General features: G+C 44.2%; 2 protein-coding genes across 5 annotated transcripts in view; one reads left to right on the top strand and one right to left on the bottom strand.

Annotated features, from left to right (window-relative positions):
* Positions 1 to 5,157: 5,157 nt before the first annotated feature.
* Positions 5,158 to 5,607, top strand: LOC125463412 (protein ATP6V1FNB-like). The gene has a single exon (XM_048554669.2). It carries the CDS (start codon positions 5,158 to 5,160, stop codon positions 5,605 to 5,607), a length of 450 nt encoding a protein of 149 aa, XP_048410626.2.
* Positions 5,608 to 10,957: 5,350 nt separating this feature from the next.
* The window catches only part of LOC125463400 (uncharacterized), a 36,051-nt gene continuing 31,371 nt past the window's right edge, over positions 10,958 to 15,637 (bottom strand). For 3 of the 4 annotated variants that reach the window (XM_048554654.2, XM_048554653.2, XM_048554655.2), the window contains exons 15-19: positions 15,343 to 15,486; positions 14,676 to 14,777; positions 13,812 to 13,900; positions 13,465 to 13,576; positions 12,441 to 12,630 (exon numbers count right to left, since the gene is read on the bottom strand). In XM_048554654.2, coding sequence (XP_048410611.2) covers positions 12,562 to 12,630; positions 13,465 to 13,576; positions 13,812 to 13,900; positions 14,676 to 14,777; positions 15,343 to 15,486 — 516 coding nt within the window. In that variant the 3' untranslated portion in view covers positions 12,441 to 12,561. Of the gene's footprint in view, positions 12,631 to 13,464; positions 13,577 to 13,811; positions 13,901 to 14,675; positions 14,778 to 15,342; positions 15,487 to 15,637 lie in introns of all 4 variants that reach the window. The other variant, XM_048554657.2, reaches the window with a different exon arrangement.

Genomic DNA, 15,637 nt, shown 5'->3' with positions numbered 1-15,637 from the left:
AAGGATAGCAGTTTCCTTCCCTAAAGGACACTTGTGAACTGGATTGCAAATTATTGTAAAAACCAGGACAGGACAGGGAGGGGAGCCTGTAGATAGATTGTGGTGGGGGCTGTGTTGCGTGGTGAAGGATAGTTGGGATGGTAACAGGTAATTGCAGTGATTTGGGTCAGGAAGGCAGGATATGGGGTAAGGCTGCAGGTAGAAGGATTTTGAAGTTGGTGGTTAGTTTTCAGGCCCTTGGCGTTGTAAGCTGTGAAGGTGAAATATCAGCTAGTATTCCTCCAGTTTGTTTGCCCTCACTCCAACAATGGAGGATGCCAAGATTGGACATGTGGAGAGGGGAATTAAAATGGATGGCCACTGGAAGATTGGGTTAGATGGTTGGTGCGTGCAGAATGCAGATGCTTTGTGAATTGGTCCCAGAGTCTGTATTTAGCCTCATCAATTATAGAAGAGACCACAGCAGGAGCAACCGATGCAATAAATCAGATTGGATGAGGTGCGGGTGAAATGCTACCAGATCTGGAAGGATTGTTTGGGGCATCGGCATCGGGGGGAAGATGTACAGGCACGTGTTGTACCTCTTGCAGTCACAGGGAAAGATGCCAGGTGTAGTGAGAGGTCGGTGGGGAATGTTGAGCAGATGAAGGAGTTGCGAAGTGAATGGTCCCTACAGAAAATGGACAGAAGTGAGGAAGGAAATCCTGCTCCAGGACTCACCAGATATCCTACTTTAGAGACTGTAGTTTCTCACTAATTAAGGATGTACTCAACTGCATTTCCCCCAATTCCCACACTTCTGCCCCCAAACCCCACCCCAACAACAATAAGGATACAATCTCCCTAGTCTTCATGTACTACCCAACCAACCTCCAAATACAATGTATCATCCTCTACATTTCCGCCATCTACAGTCAGATCCCAACATCAGAAACATATTTCCCTCCCTACCCCTGTCAGCTTTCAGCAGGGACTGTTTGCTTTGCAACTCCCTCATTGCCTCCACACTCTCCGCTGCACCCAGTACCTTACCCTGCAACTGCAAGAGGTGTGACACGTGCCCGTACACCTCCCCCTCTCACCTCTGTCCAAGGCCTCAAACAATCCTTCCGGATCTGGCAGAGAGTCACCTGCACTTCATTCAACTTGATTTATTGTATCCGTAGTGCCTGATGTGGTGGTCTCCACATCAAGGAGACCAAATGCAGACTTGGGGACCGGCTCATGGAGCATCTGCGCTCTGTACGCACCAACCAACCAACCAACCCAATCCTCTGGCTGCAATCCCTCCTCCCAGTCACCTGTCGGAGTGAGGCCAAATGTAAAATGGAGTTACCGCACCTGATATTTCACATTGGGAGCTTACAGCCCAAAGGCCTGATTATTGACTTTACCAGCTTCAAAAGCCCCAAGCCTTATCCCACATATAGCCTCCATGACCTACCCTAACCTGTCTATCTTCCTACTCACCTATCCATGCCACCCTTCCCACTGACCAATCTCTAAAACCCCCTACCACCATCCCACCTATCTTGTCCCAGCCCCACCCACTGTCCCTCTATTTATTTCTGGGCTCCCCAGTCCTGACGAAGGGTGTCAGCCTGAAGTGTTAACTTTCCTGCTTCTCTGATGCTGTCTGAGCTGCTGTGGTTTCTAGCATCTGGAGTCCTTACTGTTCCCAGAACATTACCTGGGTCTTTGGATTAACCACCCAGTGATAATACCACTTGGCCATTGCCTAATTTATTGCAAGTAGATTGTTTCTAATGGTGAATTGTTAACTTTTATCTGTAAACTTGATTTTTATTTTTGAATTATGCACATAAGCAGGGCAGACTCTGAAACTTTAGTTTTGGGAAAGTTAAGACCGGGAGTAATCTGGTGTTTCAAATTACAAAGTATGTGTATGTGAAAGGCTGTACCTACATGTGGGCTCTTTCTCTGCATTTACTGACAGGATGTGGAATTTGGAGCCTCCTCAAGCCTGATACACAATGTTATTTTTCTAAATGGCTGTGAATTCTGCCAGCACCATCCAGATTTTCAAGCAAAGGAAAAGGGAGGGACTCTTTGTTTTTAAACCTGTTCTTAAGGCAGAAGCTGTAATTCAGTGAAGAAACAGGGCTGAAAGCGATGTACATCCCTTTAAGTAGAAAGTTTGCAACTATTTAGATCTCCATCAGATGGTCTGAACCATTGTATTATCATAGGATTAGTTAGCTGGAGGCCGCTGTAAAACAGTTTTAATTCCAAGATTAAGTCGACTTTACATCCGCTACTTTATGCCAATTCTCAAGTTTGACACTTAATTCGTGTGCTGAACTCATGAGCAGCAACCTGCATAAGTGATTATAAATGATCAAATTAATGTGGCGGTCAGTAATTGAAAAGTAATTTTGATCAATAATGGTTGTGGATTTTTACTTAGACAAAATTCAGCAATTCCTTTTGTCTCTATCCGTTTTAAAGTAAGATGCCTCTACATTGCTCAACCAAGAGCTGTTTGACAGAACAACCCCCATGACAAAGAACTGGATATACTCCCAAAGATCTTAGAAAAGGATCCAGTTAATTAACCTCAAATGTTCTATAAAACTGCTGAATGTCACAAAAACCCAACTGGTTCAGTTTTCCTTTCTGGAAGGAAACCAGCAGGTCATTACAAAATATGCATTATCCTTTTCCTGGGTACAAAAGTGGGAATGTCAAACATATCCTGATCCATACTTAGCAGAGCATAATCAGTCTTGCTCCAAAGGCTGGTGACAATGTTCTCCTCAATCCCAGTACAGACCAGGCTAAGAAGTTTTCTTTTGGTAAATGAAGGAAAGTACTTCCCTTTCATCATCATCATGCATTCCTTCTAAGGGTGAGAGTTGCAGGCACGTCACATGTTGAATTTCGTCAAACTGACAGCAGAAAAACAGGCCGTTTTGTCCAACAGATTTACACTGGTTATTAAAGTGTGAAGCTGGATGAAGACAGCAGGCCAAGCAGCATCTCAGGAGCACAAAAGCTGACGTTTCGGGCCTAGACACTTCATCAGAGAGGGGGATGGGGTGAGGGTTCTGGAATAAATAGGGAGAGAGGGGGAGGTGGACCGAAGATGGAGAGAAAAGAAGATTGGTGGAGAGGAGAGTATAGGTGGGGAGGTAGGGACCTCTCAGTCTCCATCTCAGGCAACCAGCTTGTAACTGATGTCCATTTCAAGCCCACTGACTCCCACAGCTACCTAGAATACACCTCCTCCCACCCACCCTCCTGCAAAAATTCCATCCCCTATTCCCAATTCCTCTGCCTCCACCGCATCTGCTCCCATAATGAGGCATTCCAGTCCCGCACATCCCAGATGTCCAAGTTCTTCAAGGACCGCAACTTTCCCCCCACAGTGATCGAGAACGCCCTTGACCGCCTCTCCCGCATTTCCCGCAACACATCCCTCACACCCCGCCCCCGCCACAACCGCCCAAAGAGGATGCCCCTCGTTCTCACACACCACCCCACCAATCTCCAGATACAACGCATCATCCTCCGACACTTCCGCCATCTACAATCTGACCCCACCACCCAAGACATTTTTCCATCCCCACCCTTGTTGGCTTTCCAGAGAGACCACTCTCTCCGTGACTCCCTTGTTCGCTCCACACTGCCCTCCAACGCCACCACACCCGGCACCTTCCCCTGCAACCGCAGGAAGCGCTACACTTGCCCCCACACCTCCTCCCTCACCCCTATCCCTAGCCCCAAGATGACTTTCCATATTAAGCAGAGGTTCACCTGCACATCTGCCAATGTGGTTTACTGTATCCACTGTACCCGGTGTGGCTTCCTCTACATTGGGGAAACCAAGCGGAGGCTTGGGGACCGCTTAGCAGAACACCTCTGCTCGGTTCGCAATAAACAACTGCACATCCCAGTCGCGAACCATTTCAACTCCGCCTCCCATTCTTTAGATGACATGTCCATCATGGCCTCCCGCAGTGCCACAATGATGCCACCCGAAGGTTGCAGGAACAGCAACTCATATTCCGCTTGGGAACCCTGCAGCCCAATGGTATCAATGTGGGCTTCACCAGCTTCAAAATCTCCCCTCCCCCCACCGCATTCCAAAACCAGCCCAGCTCGTCCCCTCCCCCCACTGCACCACACAACCAGCCCAGCTCATCCCCTCCCCCCACTGCATCCCAAAACCAGCCCAGCCTGTCTCTGCCTCCCTAACCTGTTCTTCCTCTCACCCATCCCTTCCTCCCACCCCAAGCCACACCTCCATTTCCTACCTACTAACCTCATCCCACCTCCTCGACCTGTCTATCCTCCCTGGACTGACCTACCCCTCCTTTCCTCCCCACCTATACTCTCCTCTCCACCTATCTTCTTTTCTCTCCATCTTCAGTCTGCCTCCCCCTCTCTCCCTATTTATTCCAGTTCCCTCTCCCCATCCCCCTCTCTGATGAAGTGTCTAGGCCCGAAACGCCAGCTTTTGTGCTCCTGAGATGCTGCTTGGCCTGCTGTGTTCATCCAGCTTCACACTTTATTATCTTGGATTCTCCAGCACCTGCAGTTCCCGTTATCTCTGATACAAGATTTACACTGGTGTTAATGTTCCATGCTACCTATCTCCCACTCCTCTTCATTTAACTCCATCACTGGATCCTTCTTTTCCTTTCATCCAATTTTTTTTATCCAGCTTTCCTGTAAATACATCACGCTCTTTGTCATAATCCCTCCAAGTGCTTATGATCTTCTGCTCACTCTCCATGAAGTTGCTCCTGAATTAGATTTGTTGATAATTTTCTTATAATAATAGTCCCTGGTTTCAGAGGCTCATTCAACTAGAAAGCATTTAAATGTCCATGCTGTCAAAGTTCTTCATAATTTTAAGAAGCCTCCACAGGAGCAGCATCACAGAAGTTTCTTTTAAGGAGACTCAACCAATTCAGCCTGTCTGGCCGCAATGTTTCAGTCTCATTATCCATGTCACTTCCTGTCTCTCATTACAATTGTAAATGTAACACTGATTGCTTAGATACCAAATGGACACCCAGTCAGCATGTGGAGAGGCTCCTGACTGTAATACTTGCCTTGTTTATGTCCATGTTTCATAAACACATGGACAAGAACACCTGAAGGCTTGTGCCCATGGACCGAAAACTCATCATGGACGATGAGAAGCAAAACTTTTGGAAAGAAGGCATCACCAAAGAGGACCTGCTGAGGCTATGTTGGCTGAGGCACCACCAGCAAGGCCTCAACAAGGTTCCAAGAAGAGGAACAGAGCTTAAGAAGGTTCTTGTGCGACCTCACACTGATCTCTCGGAGCAGAAATCAACAGAGCAGGAGAAGGAGGCCTCGGTGACGAAAGGTGAAACGGAAAAGCGAAAAGCTGAAGAGAAAGTTGCAACAGACTCCTTCAGTGACATGAGGCCTGTCACTCCTGAGGTGCGTGCACTGCTCTACGATGGATGCTCTAAGGAAGAGAAAGGGAGATACCAATACCTAAAGGCACGGACAAAGAAAGGGCCCAGTGAAAAATATAACCATGCCATTACCTCCTCCTGGGAGTATGGCTGGAGATTAGGTGAGAGAATGTCAGCAAGGCACAGTTAGGGCTTATAGCTGGGCCAGAGATTTCATTGTTACTGCTCAGGGCAGGACTGAGAGTTCGGTGGGGGTCAGTATTCCTGTGAGAGGCTTGCTGGACAGGGAGTTGGGATCGCTGTTACTATGCAGGGGTCAGTAATGTTTAGCCCACCTGCATGACAAAAGGGATTGGTACCCGGTCGGGTACCTTGGTGGACCTTGTGTCAAACGCTATCCAACAGCCGAGGTTCACATCCGGACTCGAATCCATTCCAGACATGGATGGTCTCTTTCTCTGGGAGGCAAAACAGACTGTCAACAGAAATAACACAGTGTAGAGCTGGTGGACCACAGCAGGCTGGGCAGCAGCAGAGGAGCAGGAAAGCCAATGTTTTGGGTCAGGACCCTGGGTATCTGAAGAAGGATCCTGACCTAACACGTCAGGTTTCCTGTTCCTGAGTTGCTGCCTGGCCTGCTGTGTTCATCCAGCTTCACACTGTGTTATCTCTGATTCTAGCACCTGCCGTTCTTGCTATCTCTGTCAACAGAAATGTTTGCTTCAGTGTGATTTTTCACTATCTGGCTGAGAACTGGTGCTTTTTTTCATTTGATCATATGATCAGGCTGTTTTTACTGTTGTTTAGTACAATACATTTTCATAAAATTTCAATCAATTCAGGCTGAATCTATTTGGACTTATATATTTGGACTGAATAGTATATAGAGTAAAGCTCCTTCCACACAGTGTTATTAAACATTTCCTGAGTAAATTCAGTACAGGTTAGATGCAGAGTGAAGATCCTTGTACACTGTACCATCAAACACTCTCATGACATGTATAACACAGGTTAGTACCAGAGTAAAGCTGCCTCTGGTTTTTAAACTCACTGATATGACCCAACTCAAAGCTTCAGTGTTCCTGTGATGGTTTCAAATCCCCACGCAAGGAGCTATTGTGTTTCTGCCAACAGGTGTTTTACCGAGAATCTTTGTGTTGTTATCCAAATGCATTATCTACTCGAGACTTGGAACATGGAGAGTGAGCAGAGCTTTGCTCTGCGTATGCTCCAGGCCTCTGGAACATGGAGAGTGAGCAGGGCTTTGCTCTGCGTATGCTCCAGGCCTCTGGAACATGGAGAGTGAGCAGGGCTTTGCTCTGCGTATGCTCCAGGCCTCTGGAACATGGAGAGTGAGCAGAGCTTTGCGTCTGCTCCAGGTCTCTGGAAGATGGAGCGTGAGCGGAGCTATTCACTGTGTCTGTTCCAGGTTTCTGGAATATGGAGAGTGAGCAGAGGTATTCACTGTGTCTACTCTGGGTCTCTAACCTGAAATGAATGCTTAGTACCTTCACCCAAGTGTGCAATGTAGAATGAGCCAATCAGGAAGGAGTGACCATCTGGTAGGAACAGCAAGATCCCTCCAACCAATTGCTGCACTTCTCTCCTGACAGAGGATGATGCTGAGTACAAGAAACCAGCTTTTGGGCGATCGGCAATGGTGGAATCTGCTTTCTATCGAAGGAACGGTGTCTTTGGCAGACAAGCACCCAATGATGTCTTGGATTAATTGGGCACAGGCCTAGGAATCGGGGTGACTCGGTGCAGTTGTGAAGACAGGATTCTATTCCTGATCTCTGTTCAGAGCTCAGGACACAATGTGCAGGCTGCTTTGAAAGATGACAGGATTCTCTCAGTAACTAAGACCATCTCAGAACCCCAGTGTAGCTTTAGTAGATTCTGTGGTAAATAGGGTAATTCTAATAAAGATTTGAGAGAAATATGTGCAGACATGGTTCTTCCTTTGGGACCTTTACAGAAGGGAGTGTGTTGCATTTCTAAGGGTCTATAACCAGAGATTGAGGCATTCTCTGAAGATCCATATGGAAAGATAGTGTTCTGAGTGTGGCACCTCATCTGAGAAAAAAAGGGAAGGTTGAAGATTAACCAAGCATTAACTAGTTCTCATGAATTAGTTCTCAAGCAATAGCTTGGAGCTGAAACATAAAGTCCATTGAATGTGCTGTTTTGGAACGCAATTATTCCAACGTAAACTGGCGTGGGTCCAGGGGCCACTCTACATAATCTCATATTCACCCAAAACTTTTCGCCTGTATTGTAATTTGTTCCAAATCTCATTGCCCCTTCACTAAACTTGCTGACCTTTACTGTCCGCCAATCCAACAGCGCCTCAATTTTTAAAGCCCCCATTGTTATTTTCAAATGCTTCCCTAACCTCATTCTGCTTTAGCTGTCTGATCTTCTCCAGGCCTACAACCTTTTGAGATCTCCGTGTGTTGGCCCTAATCTCTGCAAGTCTCTCCTGACTCCTTTACACACCTTTATCTTTCTCTCCTGTTTTAAAATGCTCCTAAAAGTCTACCTCTGAACAAATGCTTAATCACCTTCTCTATTTTATCAGAAAAAATGTCTAAAATTGATTTTGCTCAATGCTACCTTGGGATGTTTCACTGCATCCAATGCATTGTGTAAATGTTTGTTGTTTTTATGGCAACAGGAACATTACAGCTGTCACTGTCAATATGTGATGTTTGAAGGGTGCTGGTGCATGTCAGACAACACAATACAAAGAATTAGGCTATAAATGATCAGATGAGGTAGTGAGCAATAAAGGAACCAAATGGAAAAAGAGGAGAATTTCAAGCTTACTAAGTTATAATACAGTAAAAGGGATAGTCTTTTTTGCAATTTGGTGGGACACTCAGCACAACACATTCTTAGTTTAATTGTGCTGATTGCTTGTATCACCCAGTTTGTAAACTGCTTTTTGAAGTGTTCTGTTGATGATATTCATTTGTAAATTTTATTTTATGCTGAAATAAAGAATAACATTGTTACAAGCAGAAGAACAAACTAACGTAATTACTACTTAAGTAAAATACACGGGTTTTAAAATAACATTTGGCGAGCCAGCTCTAGACCAAACTTGTGAATTTTTGAAACATCAGCAAAAGGCGAATGTGATAGTTCGACCATAGGGAACTGGATTGTGAACATATAATTTAAAATCATTTAAAAGTCATTTAAAACCATCAATTATCTCTGTGGTAATCTCATGTCCACAACTAGACATTTTCACACAGTTTAAGAAAACCAGAATTTCACCAAATGTTATTTTAAAACCCGTGTATTTTACTTAAGTAGTAATTAAGTTAGTTTGTTCTTCTGCTTGTAACAATGTTATTCTTTATTTCAGCATAAAATAAAATTTACAAATGAATATCATCAACAGAACACTTCAAAAAGCAGTTTACAAACTGGGTGATACAAGCAATCAGCACAATTAAACTAAGAATGTGTTGTGCTGATTGTCCCACCAAATTGCAAAAAAGACTATCCCTTTTACTGTATTATAACTTAGTAAGCTTGAAATTCTCCTCTTTTTCCATTTGGTTCCTTTATTGCTCACTACCTCATCTGATCATTTATAGCCTAATTCAATACTTTTGAATGACTGTTAAATGATTTTAAATTATTTGTTACTGTGGTAAAAATCATTAAGATGATGATCTGAAAACATCTTGTAATGGGATTATCCAATACATTGTTTCACAGAATATATGCAGTTCAATGGTGATGTTGCAAATCTCTTCTGCCATGTTTAGCTGCTTTTTAATTCACAGGGCCGGTGAAAATTGTAGAAACATTTTTTGTGCCTTCTGGATCCTGTTAAAAAGTCAAGGAAAATCTCAAATTTATTTCATAGACATGGATTCATAGAATCCCTAATGTGTGGAAACGGGCCCTTTAGCTCAACAAGTCCACACCGACCCTCAGAGCAACCACCCAGACCCGTATCCATATAACACACTTCTTCTACACATCCCTAAACACTACGGGCAATTTAGCATGGCCAATGCACTAGCCTGCACAGCTTTGGACTGTGGGAGGAAATCAGAGCACCCAGAGGAAACCCACACAGATGTGGGGAGAATGTGCAAACTCCACACAGACAGTTGCTCGAGGGTGCGATCACACCCAGGTCCCTGGTGCTGTGAGGCTGCAGTGCTAACCACTGAGCCACCGTGCTGCCCCACCTGAAATTTGTTGAAATTGAATTGTATGAGGAATATTTTGGCCACTTTTCATTATGTTGAAGCAAGAAAAGAAAATTGCTCTTGAAGTTTTCTGAAGTTTACATGAAGGAACACAACTGCCTCTGACAATGTATCCCTTTCTTCTCTTATAAACTTATAATAGAGCCAAATCTTTCTATAGATAGCTGTCAATGTCTAAAGTCACCAACCAACACCTGTACAGCTGAATGTTCAACAATATAAGGTCATTGATAAATTTAAGTTTCTTAATTTAAATTGGTATTTCTACAAGGTGACAGGATGGAATTATAAATTGAAAATAAAGTTGGTTTTATATCTTTTCTTATTGAATAGGAGATCAAGGTTTCCTGAACCTCATGAAGTTTGTCAGTATAGCTTTAAGAATTTGAGACCTTGTTGGCATCATGTTAATGTTATAATTTCAAAAAAATGTCACATCTTTCAAAAACTTAGCCTTACAATGTTCAGGATTAATCTGAGACCGTGCACAAGCAAAGGTGTTCCAAAGTAATTGCAAATAATTCTACTTCTAGTGTAAAACCATCAAATAGCATTGCAAATTTCTGAATTTATAATTGATATCAGCTGGCCTTTCAAGATTCCAAAAATGGAAATTTGACCTAAAATGTAAATGCATGATCAAAGTGTCTTTAAAATAGAAGAGTAGTTCCCATGAATCCATTGCTGTCTTCCTCTAGGTGGTAGAGGTATGACATGTTTGGGAGGTGTAGACGAATGAACTTTGGTGAGTTGCTGCTGTGCATCTTGTCAATATTACACACTGCTGTTACTGTACACTATAGTGGATAGAGTGAATGTGGAGGGTGATTCTTGGGATGCCAGTCATGCGGACTGCTTTCTCCTACATGGTGTAAAGTTTACTGAGTGTCAGTGGAACTGCAGTCATCCAGCCAAGTGGGGTGTATTCCATCAGAGTCCTGATATATGCCTTGTAGGTAGTGAGCCAGCTTTGCAGAGTCAGCAGGGCAGATAATCATTGCAGAATCGTCAGCCTTCGATATTTGTTACGGACCAGGCCAAATCCCACCACCTCCCCACCACCCCCCACAAATGTATAAAGGATATCGGTCTAGACTGTAACTTTGTTATTTTTAAAGGTAAATGTAAGGCACAGTGTTGTGCGTGCAATTTGGTTGGTCCAACTACCAGGCTTGAATCAAAACACACTTTATTCTTATGCTATAGTTAAAATATAAACGAAAGCAAGAAGAATTGGAATAACTTAACTGTATTGAAAAACTTAACAAAACAATAGATTATTTAACTACTAAACAGCAACTATTCCAAAATAGTAACATCACATAAGCACACCATGGTTAAGGCAAATTCAATAAAATAGTCTCACATTCCATTCTCCACTTTAGAAGGAAATAACATCGAGAGAAAACTCAGAGAGTGAGAGAGGACTCAAGCATTTTGCTGTAACAGGGAGACATGGAAAGCAGCTTCTAAACCCCAAAGCCCACTGAAAGTTAAACTGAAATCTGGTTGAGTGAGAGCTTAACCCCATCCATTCAGGCAGTTTCTAATGTTCCAACTTCAAAAAAAAACCAAGGCATCACAAGTTGTTTACTTTACTGGCTTGGAGTGGACCACTCACCTATCTGCCTCAACTTCTCTTAAAAAAAAGACAAAATACACCTCTTAAAGCAATAGTATTGTCATAACTGTTCTTGCAGCCATAGTATTTCCATAACTAATCCAATTCAGTTTCTGCTCAATGGTCACCCCCAGGATATTGGTAGTGGAGATTCAATGATGGGAAAGCCATTGAATGTTAAGGGGCGATGATTATATTCTCTCTTTTGGAAGTCATCATTACCCAGCACTGTGTGCTGTGAATGTTGGCACTTTTCAACCCAGTCCTGGGTATGTCCAGGTTTTCAACCTGATTTTGATTGATTCCAGTTTTTCTAAGGTTCTTTGATATCACAATTGGTCAGCCTCGCCTCACCTCTGGGATTCAGTTCTTGTATCTGTATCTGAACCAAGGCTGTATTGAGGACAGGAGTTGACTGGCCCTGGCAGAACCCAAACTGGATATCACTGAGTAGGTTATTGTTGAACAGGATAGGCACATTCCATTACTTTATTGATGATCGAGAAGGGACTGATGAGGTTGTACATGATTGAGTTGGGCTTTTCTTGCTTTTTGTGTACAGGATCTATCTGGGCAACTTTCCACATTGTTAGAACATAGAACAGTACAGCACAGTACAGGCCCTTCGGCCATCAATGTTGTGCTGATCTATTATCCTAGTAAGATCAAATTTTGTTGGGTAGTACTGTAGCTGGCACATTATGCTAGAACAGCTTGGGTAAGGGCATGTTCAGGCTGGGAGCATAAGTCTTCAGTCCTGTCAAGGTCCATAGCCCTTGAAGAACGGTGTGTCTTCTTCGGTTGTATCCTGTTCTAACATGTGGTGCACCAAAATATTGAAGACTGTCATCTGTGATGTTGTGGAGTTCAGGAGGAGATGGAGATGTTTCATCCACTGGGAGACAGAAGCAAATACTCCAGCCTTATCTTTTGCATTGATATGCGGAGCTCCCCTATGATTGAGTTTGGGGATATTTGTGCAACGTCCTCTTCCTGTTCTTGTAAACTGAAGCAAACATCCTTGTTCTGTAACCAGATTCTGTGACCCTCCATCCACTACAAACATCTGTATCATTTAAGCAAATGATGAGTGTTTGTTCCTATCCAATACACCTTCCTGAATGTTCTACTATATTGGATACTGAGTGAATTCGTATTGCACTGAGACACAGTTGCTGGTTAGACTAATGTGAGTGATGGGGGAATTTTCTGTACATAACAGACTCTGTTCTCTGTGACAGTGGTCAATGCAAGCCTGCCGATGGAGCATCTGGATTCTCTGGAGTCAGTTTGGTCGACCCTGACTCTGTGGATCTCTGGGGGTCTCCCATCCAGAGCACTCCACCCCAGTCCCCTGTAATCAAGGAAAACAAGAACCACCTTTATAGGTTCAGCAGGAAAGGTTTACATCAGGAATGACTAGTGCATGTATTACCAACATCTCCGCATTAACATACAGCAACTCCTCCCTGAGCAGGATGGCCAGCTGAGTCACACCTTCTCCCTCACTGCCTGGGGAGGTCAGTGTGGTATAAAGCTACTGTCAGGGCCAATCTGCTGCCTGAGACAGGACACACTAAATGTTCTTGAGATACAAGGGCAGTGCTCCATGAGAGGCGATGGAGTTGAAAAAACCTTATATTTACTGGAACATGGAAGAGTGAGATATGATCTCACTGAGATGCCAAAAATTCTTAGTGGTCTTGACCAGGATGAATGCTGATGGACTACTTCTAAAGGTTGTAGTTTCAAAGTAAGGACCTGATCATTTAGGATTGAGGTGAGGAGAAAAGTCTTCACTCACTGTAACAAAGCTTTGAAATTCTCTTCCCCAAAGGGTTGTGCATGCTGAGTTGTTGGGCAAATTCAACATGGAGATCAGTAGGTTTTCGAATGCTAAAGGAGTCATGGGGTACAGGGATAGAACAGAACAATGGTGCTGAGGTAGCCAAGATCTTGTTGAAGGATGGCATGGACTCAAACAGTTGAATGACTTACTTCTATGATCTTTTGTTTAGGGATAGGGATTAGTCCGAATCTATATGTTTTAGATGACTTCAGCATTACCTGTAGTCAAAGATTTAGGAATGTCTGCTGTCCAGGCTACTTAGTCCTGACCTTTGACTATTAGCTCACACCTGAAAAAGATCACTCAGTACAGGAGTTAGAAATCAGGGGTTTGTGTTACCATAGTAATGAGCTCCAGAGCTTTGACATCTTTGGAAAATTCTCTCCAATTCTCGTCAGTGAGGTCTTCAGTCTCAGTGGGGTCAACCAGCTCCCTAAAACTGGCAGTGTTCCTGTGGGGAAGGGTGGGGAAGAGTCACCGAAATACTGTGCCCATGAACAGTCTTCACAATCATGACCTGCTCAAGGTTCAGCTTCTCATAAACATTCCTTCAGCCCCATTCCTCACTGTACCCTCAACCCCACTGTAACATGCAGCCTCAGCCCTCTATTATCTACCCATGCACCATCACCAAGACAACATCTCAAACCAACATCATCAAACATCTTTGAATGCCAATTTCCCACCTCTCGCCTTTTGATCTCAGGGCGAAGGTCCGTTCTTGTTGAAGTTGCTCCAAGGTTTCCTTCACTTTGGTCCTCCACTGAGTGTACTCCTAATACAGGGAACATATGGAGATTGTCAGATAGCCTGTGTATTTCAGCCTCACTGGACAGTCAATCTGGGATTCCCAAAGTTGCACATCCTCACTGCAGGGTCAAAGTATGATTCGGGAGTGAGTAAAGACACCGCAGGGGAGGGAACAGGAGACCCTGATGAGTCACCTTCCCTAAGGAGGCTGCCCAATAGCTGATTGTGAGCAGGGAGTGGTGTGGAGCAAGTTGCTGGATGGTGAATGGTAAGTTGTGGATCTCTGTATCACTACTATTGCTGAAGGCCCAATTTTAGTTTCAACACTTTCCTCACTTTCTCTCTTTCCAAGTGCTGCTCATGGTTTAGTCAAGATAACATCAGATCATGTCTGATATGTCAAGCTAAGCAAATGGTGATAGGAATTCATCGGTCTAGTTCCCCAACTCTCCAATTCAATCTCACCCTTTAACGTCCCACCTCCTCCATTGAAACTCACCCTCTAATGCCCCACCTCTCCCAGTGAAACTCACCCTCCAATGCCCCACCTCTCCCATTGAAACTCACCCTCTAATGCCCCACCTCTCCCATTGAAACTCACCGTCTAATGCCCCACCTCTACCATTGAAGCACATTCCTCTCATGCCCTCATCTTCCTACCATGAAATCGCCTCTAGTTAATCTCTCAAATTCTCTGCAAAGAGATCTGTGCCATCACAACTGTGAGCAAGAAGGGCTCTGACCTGGGGCTTTCTACTTTCCCAGGAGCCTTCCTTTCTCTCCAGTTTATGATCGCTCACCTTGTGCAGGTCTCTGGTGTGATGCTTCTCACTGTAGCACTGGAGAACTGGATGGTCAACTGTGGATGCTCTGTTCCGGACAATGGACAGACATTCCTGCACCTGAACAGTTGGGACAAGCAGGGACAGTGACTTGAGACAAGGGTGAATTCTGGACAGAATTTTAACATGCAGAGCAACACACAACAAAAACAAGAAATGCTGAACCATGATCAAAATGACCCCAGTCTCAAGAATTGAATTCAGAACGATCCTTGCTGAAAGGATTCTTAGTCACACACACAGTGGGTTTGTTCAATAAGGTCCCAAAGGGCTTGACCTGGTGCAATAAAAATTGGTACAGAACCAATTGGTACCAGAATGTTGAAACTTCCAGTGCGAGATGCAGGGAACTGGGAAGGGCAAGGCTGGATTGAATGGAGAGGGATAGGAAGAAGTGATCAGAGATGACCTTACCTGTTATTGTTGCAATGAATGTAACAAGAACACATGAGGTGGTAAGATGGAGTGTGTATCATGAATATGGTCAGAGGAAGGAGTGAGTGTGAGGGAGCTTATAGGCGGGCAATGAAGTCAGGAGAGAGAGAGAGAGAAAGCATAATAAACTGGGATGGAGCTTAGACTGAAGGTGTGAATTCACTTGGGACCATTCACATGTGCCACTCACCCGCAGGGTCTGCCTTCTCTTATCTCTCCGTCGCTTCTCTTCAGCTTTTCTCTGAGCAAGTGTCAGACTCTTCATCACATTCTCTTTCTCTTCATCTGATATCAGAATCATGTTCACCTCATGCTGAAGGCCAGGAATGTGGCTCTAGGGGTGACAGATGATGTCAATCACCCCAGAAACCAATGCCACAAATGTAAAGAGGAACATTATTCGACCAAATTCAATCTGCAGCAGAGCTAAGGCCCGGAGTGTCCCACATACGCCATCGTCATGACAGCCTCATAGTACAGGCAGG

The sequence above is a fragment of the Stegostoma tigrinum genome, chromosome 25 (assembly GCF_030684315.1).
Source record: "Stegostoma tigrinum isolate sSteTig4 chromosome 25, sSteTig4.hap1, whole genome shotgun sequence".
Classification (NCBI taxonomy): Eukaryota; Metazoa; Chordata; class Chondrichthyes; order Orectolobiformes; family Stegostomatidae; genus Stegostoma; species Stegostoma tigrinum.
The sequence above is the reverse complement of the archived record's forward strand: the minus strand, read 5'-3'. Positions and strand labels throughout refer to the sequence as shown.

Bases quoted from the DNA above. Each gene is read 5' to 3' on its own strand.
- LOC125463412 (XM_048554669.2), top strand. From the start codon at position 5,158: ATGGACGATGAGAAGCAAAACTTTTGGAAAGAAGGCATCACCAAAGAG.